Source organism: Curcuma longa, chromosome 8 (assembly GCF_044706935.1).
Source record: "Curcuma longa cultivar G26 ecotype Majalengka, Jawa Barat chromosome 8, ITB_CL_G26_1.1, whole genome shotgun sequence".
Lineage (NCBI taxonomy): Eukaryota > Viridiplantae > Streptophyta > Magnoliopsida > Zingiberales > Zingiberaceae > Curcuma > Curcuma longa.
The window spans coordinates 5,238,709-5,252,078 of record NC_133868.1 but is presented as its reverse complement, the minus strand read 5'-3'; the positions used below and the strand labels follow the sequence as shown (position 1 = coordinate 5,252,078).

The window sequence follows — 13,370 nt, the reverse complement described above, 5'->3', positions numbered from 1 at the left end:
TAATTTTGTTGGATAAAGATACTTTTATTGAAGTCAATTTTAATTTAGTAAAAATGGAATTTATCATCTAACAATCTCACATAATAAATTTAATAAGAGGTAAATCGAAAAACTACAATTGATCATGATGTGAAAAAATATTATTTCGATTTCGTTAAAATTCGATCCTTGTCTATTTTAATAAATTTGTCCCATTTATTAAAGTCAATTTTATTAATTTTTAGGTAAGTTGAAATCGGCTCCCAAATTTAAACTTAATCAAACATTTCAATTTAACTAAAATCACTTTACAATTTTAACTAAATTTTTAAAAAGTTTTATTATAATAGTACTTTGCTAACATGTTAGGACGGTTAAATAATACAACAACTCTAAAATAAAAAAAAATATTTTCAAAATAAAAATTAAAAATATAATATTTTTTAAAATAAAAATATCCTTTTAATTTTGATTTTTGATTATAAAAGTTGCAAGTTGTAATTTTCAAATAAGTAATGATAGTTGCAAGTAGTGCAATTTTCAATGGAACTATATTGAGTGCTACTTTTACAAATGTCAAAATATACTAAACTTGGGAAGTCTGTAAAATAAAATAGGTAAATAAAACACAAAATAACTTACAAAATATAATGGGTAAAAATTAAAAAATTTATATAATGGATAAAAATATATATTTTTTAAATCATTAAAAAGACCTCTCATTTTAATTTTTTTAGCAAATAAATACTTCATTTTATTATCCAATCATATTAATTACTCTCAAATATTATTTAATATTTGAAAGTCGTTGAATAATTATATACGATTAAACAGTAAGATATGACATTCTTTTGATAAAAAATTTAAATAGAGCATGTCTTATACCTTCTTGATTTTCCCCCAAATATAATTATAGTCTTCCAAATATTCCTGCTGATTCAAACTTTCAAGTAGACGTGCTTGACATATTACCCAAAGACTGATTGCAGCAAGACACAAGCGACCAGCATTACAGCGACAAACAAAGGAAAAGAAAGCAAACCAAAACTCCAGAACAGACTAATTTATAAACTCCAGAGCATCTAAAAGCACTTCCGATGAACAATCGCAGGACCAGATTCTTCATACTCTGCCTTCGAAATCCACATCTGCGACACAGAAGACATGCTAGCTATCATTTGGCTAAAGAAAATGATGCAGAAAAAGAAGCGATGGTAAGTCGGCTAGAGCATTACCTGCTGGAACGTACTCAGTGAGGCCAAGATAGAGCCACCGATCCAGACACTGTACTTCCTCTCCGGCGGAGCCACAACCTTTATTTTCATGCTGCTCGGGGCCAACGCAGTGATCTCCTTGCTCATTCGATCGGCAATGCCAGGGAACATAGTCGAACCGCCACTAAGAACGATGTTCCCGTACAAATCTCGACGAATATCGACATCACACTTCATGATGGATTGGTACGTCGTCTCGTGGATGCCCGGGGATTCCATTCCGATGAGAGAAGGCTGGAAGAGCACCTCCGGGCAGCGGAATCGTTCTGCTCCGATGGTGATGACCTGCCCATCAGGTAGCTCGTAGGTCTTCTCGACTGCTGAATTCGTCTTGGAAGCCTCTAGTTCTTGCTCGTAGTCGAGTGCCACATAGGCAAGCTTCTCCTTGATGTCGCGGACAATTTCTCGCTCGGCGCTGGTTGTGAAGGAGTATCCACGTTCAGTGAGGATTTTCATGAGGGAATCTGTCAGGTCTCTTCCGGCAAGGTCGAGACGTAGGATAGCATGCGGAAGTGCATAGCCTTCGTAGATCGGAACAGTGTGACTAACCCCGTCTCCAGAATCCAACACAATACCTGAGGAGAGAAAACATCAAAAGTTCAAACTAACCAATGATCTTGCCTTACGATAGGCACATGCAAGTTTGTTGATATAGAAAAAGTTTCACAAGAATAGCAGTGTTGCAGTAAGGATTTCTATAATTTTTCCATGTTTGGAAATAAAACAAAAAAAAGGATAGCTTGGATAGCTAGATTTTTCCTGTAAACATAAATCAATGGTAAAGAAAAAGGAACTAGAAATTAGTTGAGGTTTGATTACCAAAAATGTTTAGCCAAAATTATTAGGATCCTATCATATATTTGAGTAACTGTATCAAATACACTTGTGTAGGCTTTGGTGTTGTCTCCTATTTTTGAGTAAGATGAACAATTTATGGCAAATAAATGCAAGTAAATGAACATGAAAAATTACCTGTGGTTCGTCCACTAGCATAGAGAGAGAGGACAGCTTGGATAGCAACATACATGGCAGGGACATCAAAAGTTTCAAACATGATTTGTGTCATTTTCTCCCTGTTCGCTTTAGGATTCAAAGGGGCTTCTGTGAGAAGAATTGGATGTTCTTCTGGTGCCACACGAAGCTCATTGTAAAAGGTATGATGCCAGATCTTCTCCATGTCATCCCAGTTACTAACAATTCCGTGTTCAATAGGGTACTTCAAAGTCAGAATACCTCGTTTTGATTGGGCTTCATCTCCTACATAAGCATCTTTCTGTCCCATCCCAACCATCACACCAGTGTGTCGAGGTCGTCCAACAATACTAGGAAAAACAGCCCTCGGAGCATCATCGCCGGCAAACCCAGCCTATTGCAATGAAGATAATGAATTCCCTTCGAGAAATAAAATACTAAATGAATAACAAAATAATCAGATGAAAATATCCCTAACCTTCACCATTCCCGTTCCATTATCACAGACAAGAGGTTGAATGTCATCATCAGCCATTGTTTAATTGAACTGTACATGTTACGGAGAAACTCTTATCAAATGGAAATTAGGGAGAGCTACTTGAAAACAAAAAGGAATCACAATGCAAAGAAAGACTAGTTTAAAACACTTCAATAGGACAGATGATACAAGGTAATCAATCATGCAATTTTACCCATTGAAACAAATATATATGTAAGGCGAAAGAATCAGCAGACTTACATTTTAATTACTTTAGGTGCATATTGAAATCACAACAGGAAACTAGAGCATCTAATATTCAATAATAGGAAAAAACTTTAGGTCTCATGGCAGGGGGAAACTAAGAATGTATGGCTAGATATCTTAAATAACTACCATATTGTGGAACTTCAACTCTAATTCATTGTCCTGTAAACAAAATGCCAATAAGTTGATTACATTCTTACACCAAATCATATTAAATCCAGAAGGATACTTTTTGCTCCATATATTCAAAGCTAAAAGATTTTATTTTGATGTTGTCTCCTCATGATCCATATGCTACCCTGTGCTAGTCTGTTAGAGAGTCTACTGTATTAAGAGAACTATGCATGTGAGGATCTTAGACAAGTTTAGATAACATCACAAATATACTATCCAATGAAAATATAGATCAAACAAAAACTTTGTGCAGCACCGTGTAGAATGAATCAACGAAACACACACAGAAAAGGATAGTGAACAAAATAAGGCCGAGAGAAAACCAAAAGAGAACACTCGTCAGGTAAGTGACAAGGATCCTCCCTCCTTTCACTGTTAACTGAACTAGATCCAGAAAGTTAACAATATCTATCAGTATTTTCCACTACTACCAGTCAATATAGCGAATTCAGCATCTGCAAAGCCACCATATATCAATAAAAGTTAATCAAAAAAGGTATTTCCACAAAAATTACTGCTTCTAATACATCTCTTCTCGATCCAGCCATCACAAGTTTGTGCAGACGCTAGGGAGTCTATAGAAACCAAAGAAAGAAACACTAGACAAATACGAAAGAAAGATTTTATCCCCAAACATCAACCGATCACAAAAATCAGAAACTGTATTTTAAAGCAAAGCATCCAAATAGAAAAAACCAAGATCGAGAAAATACCAGAGAGAGTAAACAAGAGGTTTTTACCTATCGCAGAGATCGAAGGAGGTGGAAGAACGTAGAAGATTGATCGCAGCAGAACAAGGGAGGAGTGTAAGATGGAGGAACGAAGAAAAAACGGCAGGTTTCAGCTATTTATTTTAAAAAAACGTTTTTTATTTTTAATTTTTTGAAAAAAAAACAAATGGAAAGTCCCGAGGCCGGTGGTAATCGAGGTCTCGATTCCCTGTCTCCTTTAATGTACAAAACAGGAAAAAAACTGCCGTTACATGTGGGCTATTAAAAAAACACCCAATGGAAACCAGAATTTCTATGTTTCCTGTTCGAACAGACTGGCAATGCGCAAGTCTCTATAAAGGGCAGAAATTAAAGAGCCCAGCTTTTAATTCTTCTGAAGGATCCGCTCCAATCGACGTTGCAACTCGAAACCAATCGCCAACGTTCACGTCAAGGACATTGCCACGTGTTGAGTGGGTCCGAAAGCAAAGAGTCCAATAAAAGATGAGTGGAATCCACGTGTTGATTAGTAGATTCAAAGTGGAGAATTGCAATTTTCCGTTGTCGTATCGATTACTTTACGCGAGATGGCTGGCGGGGACGGCAAAAGTGGAAGGCGGCCAACTTTGGATTCGTGTTAGCTTTTTCAAAAAAAAAAAATGATGTGTTAATTTTTAAAGTATATTACATATAATTGAATTATTTAAACCAATTCAATCAAATATATAATAATTAAAAAAAATAAAAAATAAAAAAATAAAAAAGAACTGCCCTTATTTTTTTATCATCAAAATAACACCCCATTAATAATTCATATATAATTACTTAACTATCTTTCGGTATATTTTTATTGTTATCTTTCATTTAAATTCTGAATCGGAAATACATTATAATCGTTATAATTTATAACTATTTAATATATATAATAGTTACGATTTTATAGTTACTATAATAATATTAGATGATAAATCATAATTATTAAAGATATTAAACATGTATAGCAACTACATATTGTAATTGTTATAACGCATCCAGTCCCCGAGGCAATGGTGCAACAGTAACTACGAAATCGAAGATATTAAATATGGGAATAATCAAAGGATGCTATATACCATTTATCCTGGTGGTCGGTGAGAAACTTCCGTGGGACCGGATTCCCAGGGATTTATCATTTTTTTAATAACGCATTGGATCAATTTAAAATTTAGATGAGAGATAAAAATAAAAATAGTATACTAAAGAGTAGTGAGGTAATTATATATGAATTACGAGTGGGATGAGATATTTTTATTAAAAATATTTAAAAATCTCTTTGATGATTTCAAATAAAAAATTAGGGCATCCTTCTAATTTTTGACGAAAAAATATTATACTCTAGCCGATCCAAAATTAAATGATATTAGTTCTTTCCTAGCAAGCAAAGTCTTCGCCACTTAAAGGAAAAAGGAGAAAAGCATTTGGTGCCTTACTAAATATAATAACAATTGAAAAATACTAGAATCTCCACGTTGGACATTATCCTTCTTTCATCATTCCCATGCGAGCTAGTAGGGGATCAAATTTGACAGTCATTGGTGGCCTTTCCACTAGCTGAACAGCACGTGTCTAATGGATGACATCAAGGGGATCAGACTTGACAACTATAGAACATGTGGTGTCCTATGTTTTGAAATATTCACTGTTGTTGTCCGAACATGTTTTCAATGGGTTCCGTAGAGTGTTGATTCGGCCCGAAGATGGATAAGCAAGTGAGGTCAATGTTAAGTGGCCTTGAGAATAGACAGTGTTGGCGACTGGGGCCAAGACAGTGAGGGTATCAAGATCCGAGACTGAGTCAAGACAGTGAGGGTGCTAAGATCTGAGATCAATATAGTAAAGGTGTTGAGATCCAAGGCCAAGATAGAGAGGGTGTCGAGATTCGAGAAGCTGAGCCTAGATGGTAATGGTGCTGAGATCCGAGGCTAAGCCAAGACAGTGATGATGTCGAAATCTGAGGTTGAGATAGAGATGGTGTCGAGGTATGAGACTGAGACAAAGATGGTGTCGATGTCTAAGATTGAGAAAAAGATGGCGCCAATATCTGAGGCGAAGATACTGAGGGTGCCGAGACAGTGAATGTGTAAGATCTAAGGCTGAAACAGTGAGGACGCTGAGGTCTAAGGTCGAGACAGAGATGGTGTGAAGACTTATTGGCTAACTTGTATCTAGGCTAGGTTCTATCCCTTGGGATGAGTATACAAAGTGAGTTTGATCAGATTTGAACATCGCTTGAGCTGAGTTCAATTCCTCTTGGACCATATTTGATCAAGTTGACTTTGACCACTAGATCAATACAGTTGTTGACACAAAGTGTCATATGGAGGTGGGAGGATTCCACCACATCAGCCACCATACTGGTAAAACGCAAGTGTCCTAGTGATGATAGCGAGACCACCCACACTGTGCTGGAGCAGGTGGCTGACTGTGACTTGGCGAGATGGTAATTCTATGGTGACAATGTCACCAATGGTGCATGGTTTATTGTGAGGAAGGTGGTAGAGAAGTCCGACCTAGTAGCGCAATAGAACCGGTTGTACCTCCTCACCAACTCCATGGCGACCAATCTCACCAACCTCCTCTCCCTAGAGGAGCGTGTCACGATCAGCCTCAACGGTGACATCCACTGTGAGAGGAAGCGGAGACACAGGGAGGCGGAAGCAAAGGAGGAGGAGATGGATGATATAATGAGGAGGCAGAAGTCAGTCGACCGTGCACACAAAGGGTTGTTGGTGCAAGTGTACGCGTGGTGTGGGCTTGTAAGCTTCTTGCAGTGTGCCAAGATGGTAGTGGCAATGGCAGAGGCAAAACTGCTTTTCTACCTAGGCTCATCTCTGCCTCGGGCGTCTTCCATTCTTCCGCCATCGATTTCCCCGGGCTGATTTCCTTCCTCCCACTGCCAACTCCTTTGACATTCTCTTTTTCAATGTGGTCTACTATGATCAGTCCCCGGGCTACAACCCAAGTAAATTAAGCAATAGCTCCGCCCTGAGTGGCGGCACCGTGATCAAGGCAATGAGTTCAAGCTTTTCTGCATGTAGAGTGTGTTAGAGAAGTGTGATAAGTTGGAGGTCTGGGCTTTTGCTGTCGTCGACAGCGACGGTGACGACGAATGACGATGACGACGACGACGACGATGGTGAAGATTACTTGACGAGGAACTTCACCATCGGACAACCTTGATGTTAGCTTACTATACTGCTATGCGTGCTATATAAATACTGTTATGTTCTGGTGCTGAAAATTTTTGGGGATATAGCTTGTTAATAGCAAATTATTAATGTAATTAATTGGTCCTTGTGATGTAGTTGGAAATGTTTTGAATTTAAGGATTTAAAGGTTTTGTTCTCGAATTAATTCATTGACTCATGGTTGCGATTTGATAGCTTTCAGTTGGTCGAATTTACCATCTTAATTTAGAAAATGTAGAACAAGAGTTTGAATCTTAGAGCAATGATTTATTCTTGCTCTATCTTTTTTTAAATTTTCATAGTGCGATGACAAAGCACTCATAAAAGCAATAAAAAAATTAAAATTAAAATCTTAGATAGGATAAATATTTTGGACTGCAAACACAAGCCAACTAAATCAGGAAGTAAAACTAGAGCTTCCTTTCTCATTACACATGAATTATACGATACTTGAATATGGTTACGACCGTAAATTATCCATGTTCATTCCCACTTTTAAGAGGAACTGAACTTGGAGAAAAACACCTTGAACAGTTTCACTGAAGCACCTGCAATGAAGAGCCAGAATAAGGCACTAAGCCCAACCAGCAATGAAATAAGAAGGAAACTACTGTTGTGGAACTGTCTTCTTCTTGAAGTAGAAGATTGTCCATCTGTTACAGTGCTTGGACCACAAAGTCCGATCTGCGCTCCTCTGAAACTCGAGACACGTTCAAGTGCCCTGTTGATGAACGCATTCTCGGATGCCAGTGCTGGACTGCTGGGCACAGAATCCAACAAGGTTGAGAGTGCAGAAGTGATCCATGATCCCGAGTCATATCCAACGTGGGTGTTTTGCCCTTGTGTCATTTCAATATTTTGTGATGCAGAAGCGTATGCCACACCTGTGCATCAAGTAGCAGTGACAAATGAGAAACTGCACAAGGAAAGATTCTATATATTGCCTAAAGTCGTACAAGGTATGTATTTCGAATCGTATAATGAGACCTGAAGTTGGCAATGCCGAGAAGACCTCATTAGCATTTGATGAAGGAGAAGCATAAGCACCATCTGGGGATATATAGAAAGAAGGCATTAGGAATTATTGACACTATGGACATTGTACAGTAAGAGGTCTGCAATTCTGGATCATGTAAAAGCAAATTGATTAAGCACCTGAAGTTGATGCTTCTATGAACATCTGATTTGCATTGGTGTTTGAAACAGCGACACCATGATCATGGTTCCAAAGTTCAGTAGATGTGAGACATGGTTGATTTAGTATTCCATCATCACCAAAATCATCAAGATATGAGTTGTGTGCTGCTACAGGTAGCGTACCATAATAATCTTCAAAAACTGTTTGGGCGTCAAAATAAACATCATATCCATATAAACCATCAGGGCCATCTACCGGGTCTCTGTTACATAAACTTTCCTCGCCAAGTATGAAAGATTCTGGATCGATTAAATCTTTGATTTCTACAAACTCTTCATCAGTCTGCACTAGAGACGGATCAGGGTTACAGGTTAATGAAGGCATCTCATGACTTTCAACAGGATGTGCATAAGAAATTTGTTCGGGTGCTAAAAAGTTGTCTTCCAAGGTGCTCAGTTCAGACAAAATGACACTGTCTTCAAAAGAACTAGCTTCAGTTAAAGGCAGACATGAATTGAGATTTCCAAGTTCTGTTTCAACATCAATCTGCACAAAGTAAGGACCAAGTCAGAAACTAACTATATATACCAATCCTAATTGAGTTAATCAATCCGGATATCAAAGAATCATTGATCTAAGATGTGTTAATATCTTATTTCTTTGATTGAAAGGAATTCAAGGAAGGCAAGCGTACTTATGTTGCTTGCTTCCAAGTATGGTGCCATAGAGTGGAGATGCACCATTGATGATTGCATAAAGTGTGCCATGTGTGTGTCTGTTAATGCTTGTGCTTGGTTCTTGTGATTACAACTCGTGTTGCATTTTTTTTCGTGTGTGTTTTCCGTGCATCAGTTAGTAAAGTTATTACTTGAGACTAAATTCCATGTTAAAGCAAAACCAAAGAAATAAATCAGGATTACCTCAGCAGCATATGCAGCAAATTCAGAATACTGCCCGGTCGCGTCTTGCTCATCAGTTAAGTTTAGCAAAAGATCCTCCAAATCATTCATTGGAAGATTGTTCCCAACATCATCTATTCTGCCACTAGAGTTTACATCCTGAACAGGCTCGGTCACTGGCACTGCAGGGCTTTGATGATTCACTTGTGATTCTGTGTTATCCCGGCTCCTGAAGCTCTCATCCATTACGTCATCATCCCATTCCTCTTCTCTGAAGGGTGCTCCATACTCCTCCCCATTCTTAGGACCAGGTCCGCTCTTCCTAAAGACCTTGTAGAGAGCATAACAATCCTGCACATGTTGAGAATTCAAATTGAACTGTTAAAAACTATGCAGCAAACAAATTAAAAGTAAAATCTCTCCAAGAATTATGACAAAATTTCTTCTTTGTTCAACCAAGACTTGCCTGCACATTGTTATAGCATGAGAGCACCTGCTCGTCCAAGGTATACTCATGCATCACCCAATCTGTGCGCTCTCCTTTAGGGGCACGTCCATGGTAGTAGACGAGTGTTTTCTTGTTGCCCATGGCCTTAGAATTCTGAGAGATGGTCCGGTCTTTACCAGTGGTCTTCCAATAACCACAATTTGTAGTCCGATTGGCTCTTGATCCATTGGGATATTTCCTATCCCTCGGACTAAAGAAGTACCACTGCTTGTCACCACTCTTCAATAATGATTTCGCTGCAAACATAAACAAAGAGAAAATTTAGACAGCCAAGAAAAATAAACGAAAAAGCCGACAACTTTGGAGAAACTTGACATTGCAACTCTTTTTTGAATAAAAGAGGAGAATTTTAAAGACAAACATTTTCTACTTCAGACGATAAGAAATGAAATAACAAAGGTGATCCGAGAAGTAAAATAGAGAAATTCGATCGACGAAAAGGCACAATTTGAAGAGTTCGCGTAATATCGAGAGATCAAATAAGCCTTCCTATGACAAACCCACTGATCATACAAAATAGGGCAGAAAAAAGGGAAGTCGTTGACTAGTTTAGGTTAGAATCTGGTGTTCACGATCCGCTTGATTCAGATGCGAAGACCAAGAAGAATCATCAGATCAGCATAGAATAACACAGCATACCAGGGAGTTCCCAGGGCTCCCACTTGTAGACGTAGACATCACCGATCATGGGGAGCTTAATGCGGCGGCCGCAGACCTTGCGCTTGAGGTAGTAGAGAACGAGCTCCTCGTCGGTGGGGTGGAATCTGAACCCAGGCGGCCAACACTTGGACTCTCCTAGAACGGGATCCATCGCCGGAGGTCCAAGGTCATCGGCAGGCCCAGCCACATCCCTCGCCGCACCCATCCCCTATCCGCTTTTCTCGCAGACGGAAAGTCAACCGTTGATCGAGATCCCTCCCACCCTCTTGGCAGACAGGAAGGAAGAGGAGAGGGGGGCGATCCGTGAGAGGAGCCGAAGGGAAGCGTGTCGCAACTTTCTTCCCTCTCGATCGATCCAAGCTTTAAGCTAGCGGTTTCTACCTCTTCTTGTCACCTCGCAGAGTCGCAGTAGAAGAGAGAATTATCACAATACCCCTTAATGTTTATATATTTTCAGTTTAGCGGTAAATTAAACTATTAACTATATTGATATTTAAACCTATTCAAGATTAATTACTTTTTTATTTATATATTTAATTTAGATGTTTTTGCAATTCTTATCTTTTTTTATTAAATGAAGCTATTTTTAATTGCACACGGAGTTTTAGTTTTAGTGATAAAAAATTAATTTACATAAAGTGAATCAACATTTAATTATAGTTGGTCAAATCTAAGCTTTTCCAGCTGGCGACGTTGCATTGGCTGCCTCGTCCTTGGACGCCGTCACTGACTCACTGGATTTGGTTGGCTGTCGAGGGAGGAAACTACCGGGAAGCTCCGGATCGGATTAATCCGCACCAATCCAATTCCGCCCTTGAAAATAGCAATTCGACCCATAATTTCTTGCTGATTAACAAAACGCCCTCGATCTTAATTTCGGGAAGTCAACATTGGCTGTTGGACACGTGAGCGAAGAGACCCTTTTTTGGGAGTAATAAGGTAATTTTGGTATCGTCAGCATGTTTTGAATCAGGTCTCAGCCCAAGAGAATCGTTGACTAACTACTTAAGCTCGATGACATTTTTTATGATGCAAAAACTTTCAGGTGGGAAATTGTAAAATGTCACAAAAGTTTGGCGGGCAGTCAAAATCCAACAGAACAGGAGCTACCCAAGCACGCTCAATATTGAAAACAAATTAGGGCACTTCATCCTAGTTTGTTATTCTAACAACGTGGCCCCTAAAATATAATTAATATTATGGGGATAATCCAAGAGATCCTTCGGGTTCGACTTGAATCTGATCTTGGTCTCGCCCAAAGGCCCAGTCAGCCACACCTGTAGACTTGATTGGCCAAGTCCCTTCTCTCCCTCTCTACTCGTTTAAAGAAACCATCGACGAATCACCCATTCGGTTCGGAGCGAATAAGCTGCCGAGCCGAATCCCCATTCGGGCAGCTCAGGGGTTGATTTGTCCATTCGGTCCGCTCAGTGGCCGAATCATCCATTCGGTTCGCTCAATAGCCGAATCACCCATTTAGTCCGCTCAATGACCGAATCGCCCATTCGGTCTGCTCAGTGGCCGAATCGTCCATTCGTCCCCACTTCCATTCGGTTACACCCCTATTCGATTGTAGCGCCGAATGGGGGGCATTCAGTGCCCGGATCGCCAGGCAGCCACCGCCCTCGTCGTGCATATCTCTTATCGAGCCGAATCAACGAAGCGTCCTACAGTGCCTTAGCATATCCCATCATGACTTCTGACAAGTCCACACTCTCATTTATTACCGCCATCCCTTTGACATCCGCGTGAGCCATGACAAGATGGCTACTTATCGGCGATGGAACAAGAAACTCAATTGTTTCTGACACTTCATTAATCTCGATAGGATATTCCTTAAATGATGACGTGACAGGTGGGCACGCTCATCTCCCCTTAAAACGACCACTCCTTCCTTAGCAGGTAAGTTTTTTCTCCTTCTTCTCTTACTCTCTTCCCCGCTCAAGTCACTTACTGTTCATCTTTTCCCTTCTCCCATTGTTACTGATTTGAGCGTCAGAGTGGTCGTGGTAGGGCACCCCCTGGCCTTCCTACTCACGTGTGTTGTGTTCGCAGATCCTAGAGGTCTTATCGCACTCAACCCATCTTCCTGTTCTACACTGACGACGGAGAAGGTCCAGTGACTTGTCTAGACGCTCTTTTCAACCGGAACATATTTTGGCGTCATCTGTGGGAAGGTCAGCATCCGGATTTGAGATGTCGACGGACGACTCTCATCAACCTCGCCTCCTCACCATGACACAGGAAGATTTTGACAGGACAGTGGCCGCTGCCGTCCTAGCGATCTCCAGACAGCAGCCGCAGGCGCTGGTCGTCCCGTCATGACCTCCCTCCTTTTATGCTGAAGTTCCACCGACACTAGTACACCGGTTGTTTGAACCTGCGGAGGCCCATCAGGCACAGGCCCCTCAGGCTCAAGCTCATCAGGCCCAAGCCCATCAGCCCCAGGCCCAGGGCCAGGCTCAACCTTACATCATCAAAGATTACGGCGGAATGTCCATGGAATCCGCTGCGGCCCGGACTCCACCCGTCATCCAGCACGTGGCAAGGGCCCATACCCTGTCGAGGGCAGCAGTTCCCACAAGTCTCCCTTTGCCCCTTGGATCTTAGAGGAGGAGCTCCCTCGCCACTTTCGAGCTCCCCCAACTCTCTGACTACACTGGAGCAGCTGATCCGGAGGATCATTTGGGTCGATTCAAGAATGCGGCCCTGCTGCACCAGTACACGGATGCCATCAAGTACCGAGTCTTTCTTACTACTTTGGCCGGCTCGGCACTCCGTTAGTTCAATCATCTCCCTCCGGCGTTCATCTGCTCCTTCAATGACTTCAGGAGCGCCTTTTTAAGGCACTTCGCCATTAGCCGGACGTATCGGAAGACAATTATGGACCTCTTCTTCATCAAACAGAAATCCAAAAAATCGTTGAAGGAGTATGTGTGCTGATTCAATCAGGGGGCACAAGAGATCCCGTCCAATTCAGTTATGTTCCGAAGGCTTAACTTCTGTTTTCAAAATTTAAAAGAGTGTGCTTTATTATCATTTTTCATCAAATAGACATTTCAATATTTAAAAATATAAAACTGT

At 40.4% G+C, this 13,370-nt stretch overlaps 2 protein-coding genes across 2 annotated transcripts; both read right to left on the bottom strand.

Moving 5' to 3' along the window:
• Nucleotides 1-906: 906 nt before the first annotated feature.
• On the bottom strand, nucleotides 907-3,962 carry LOC141833096 (actin-2-like). The gene is made up of 5 exons (XM_074720493.1): nucleotides 3,885-3,962; nucleotides 2,704-2,772; nucleotides 2,226-2,619; nucleotides 1,215-1,828; nucleotides 907-1,127 (listed from the first exon to the last, which is right to left on the bottom strand). Exons 2-5 carry the CDS (start codon nucleotides 2,758-2,760, stop codon nucleotides 1,062-1,064), a joined length of 1,131 nt encoding a protein of 376 aa, XP_074576594.1. The 5' UTR covers nucleotides 2,761-2,772; nucleotides 3,885-3,962; the 3' UTR covers nucleotides 907-1,061.
• Nucleotides 3,963-7,416: 3,454 nt separating this feature from the next.
• On the bottom strand, nucleotides 7,417-10,647 carry LOC141833786 (NAC domain-containing protein 17-like). Its single transcript, XM_074721283.1, has 6 exons — nucleotides 10,266-10,647; nucleotides 9,585-9,862; nucleotides 9,140-9,469; nucleotides 8,237-8,765; nucleotides 8,069-8,131; nucleotides 7,417-7,965 (listed from the first exon to the last, which is right to left on the bottom strand). Exons 1-6 carry the CDS (start codon nucleotides 10,489-10,491, stop codon nucleotides 7,577-7,579), a joined length of 1,815 nt encoding a protein of 604 aa, XP_074577384.1. The 5' UTR covers nucleotides 10,492-10,647; the 3' UTR covers nucleotides 7,417-7,576.
• Between the last annotated feature and the right edge of the window lie 2,723 nt (nucleotides 10,648-13,370).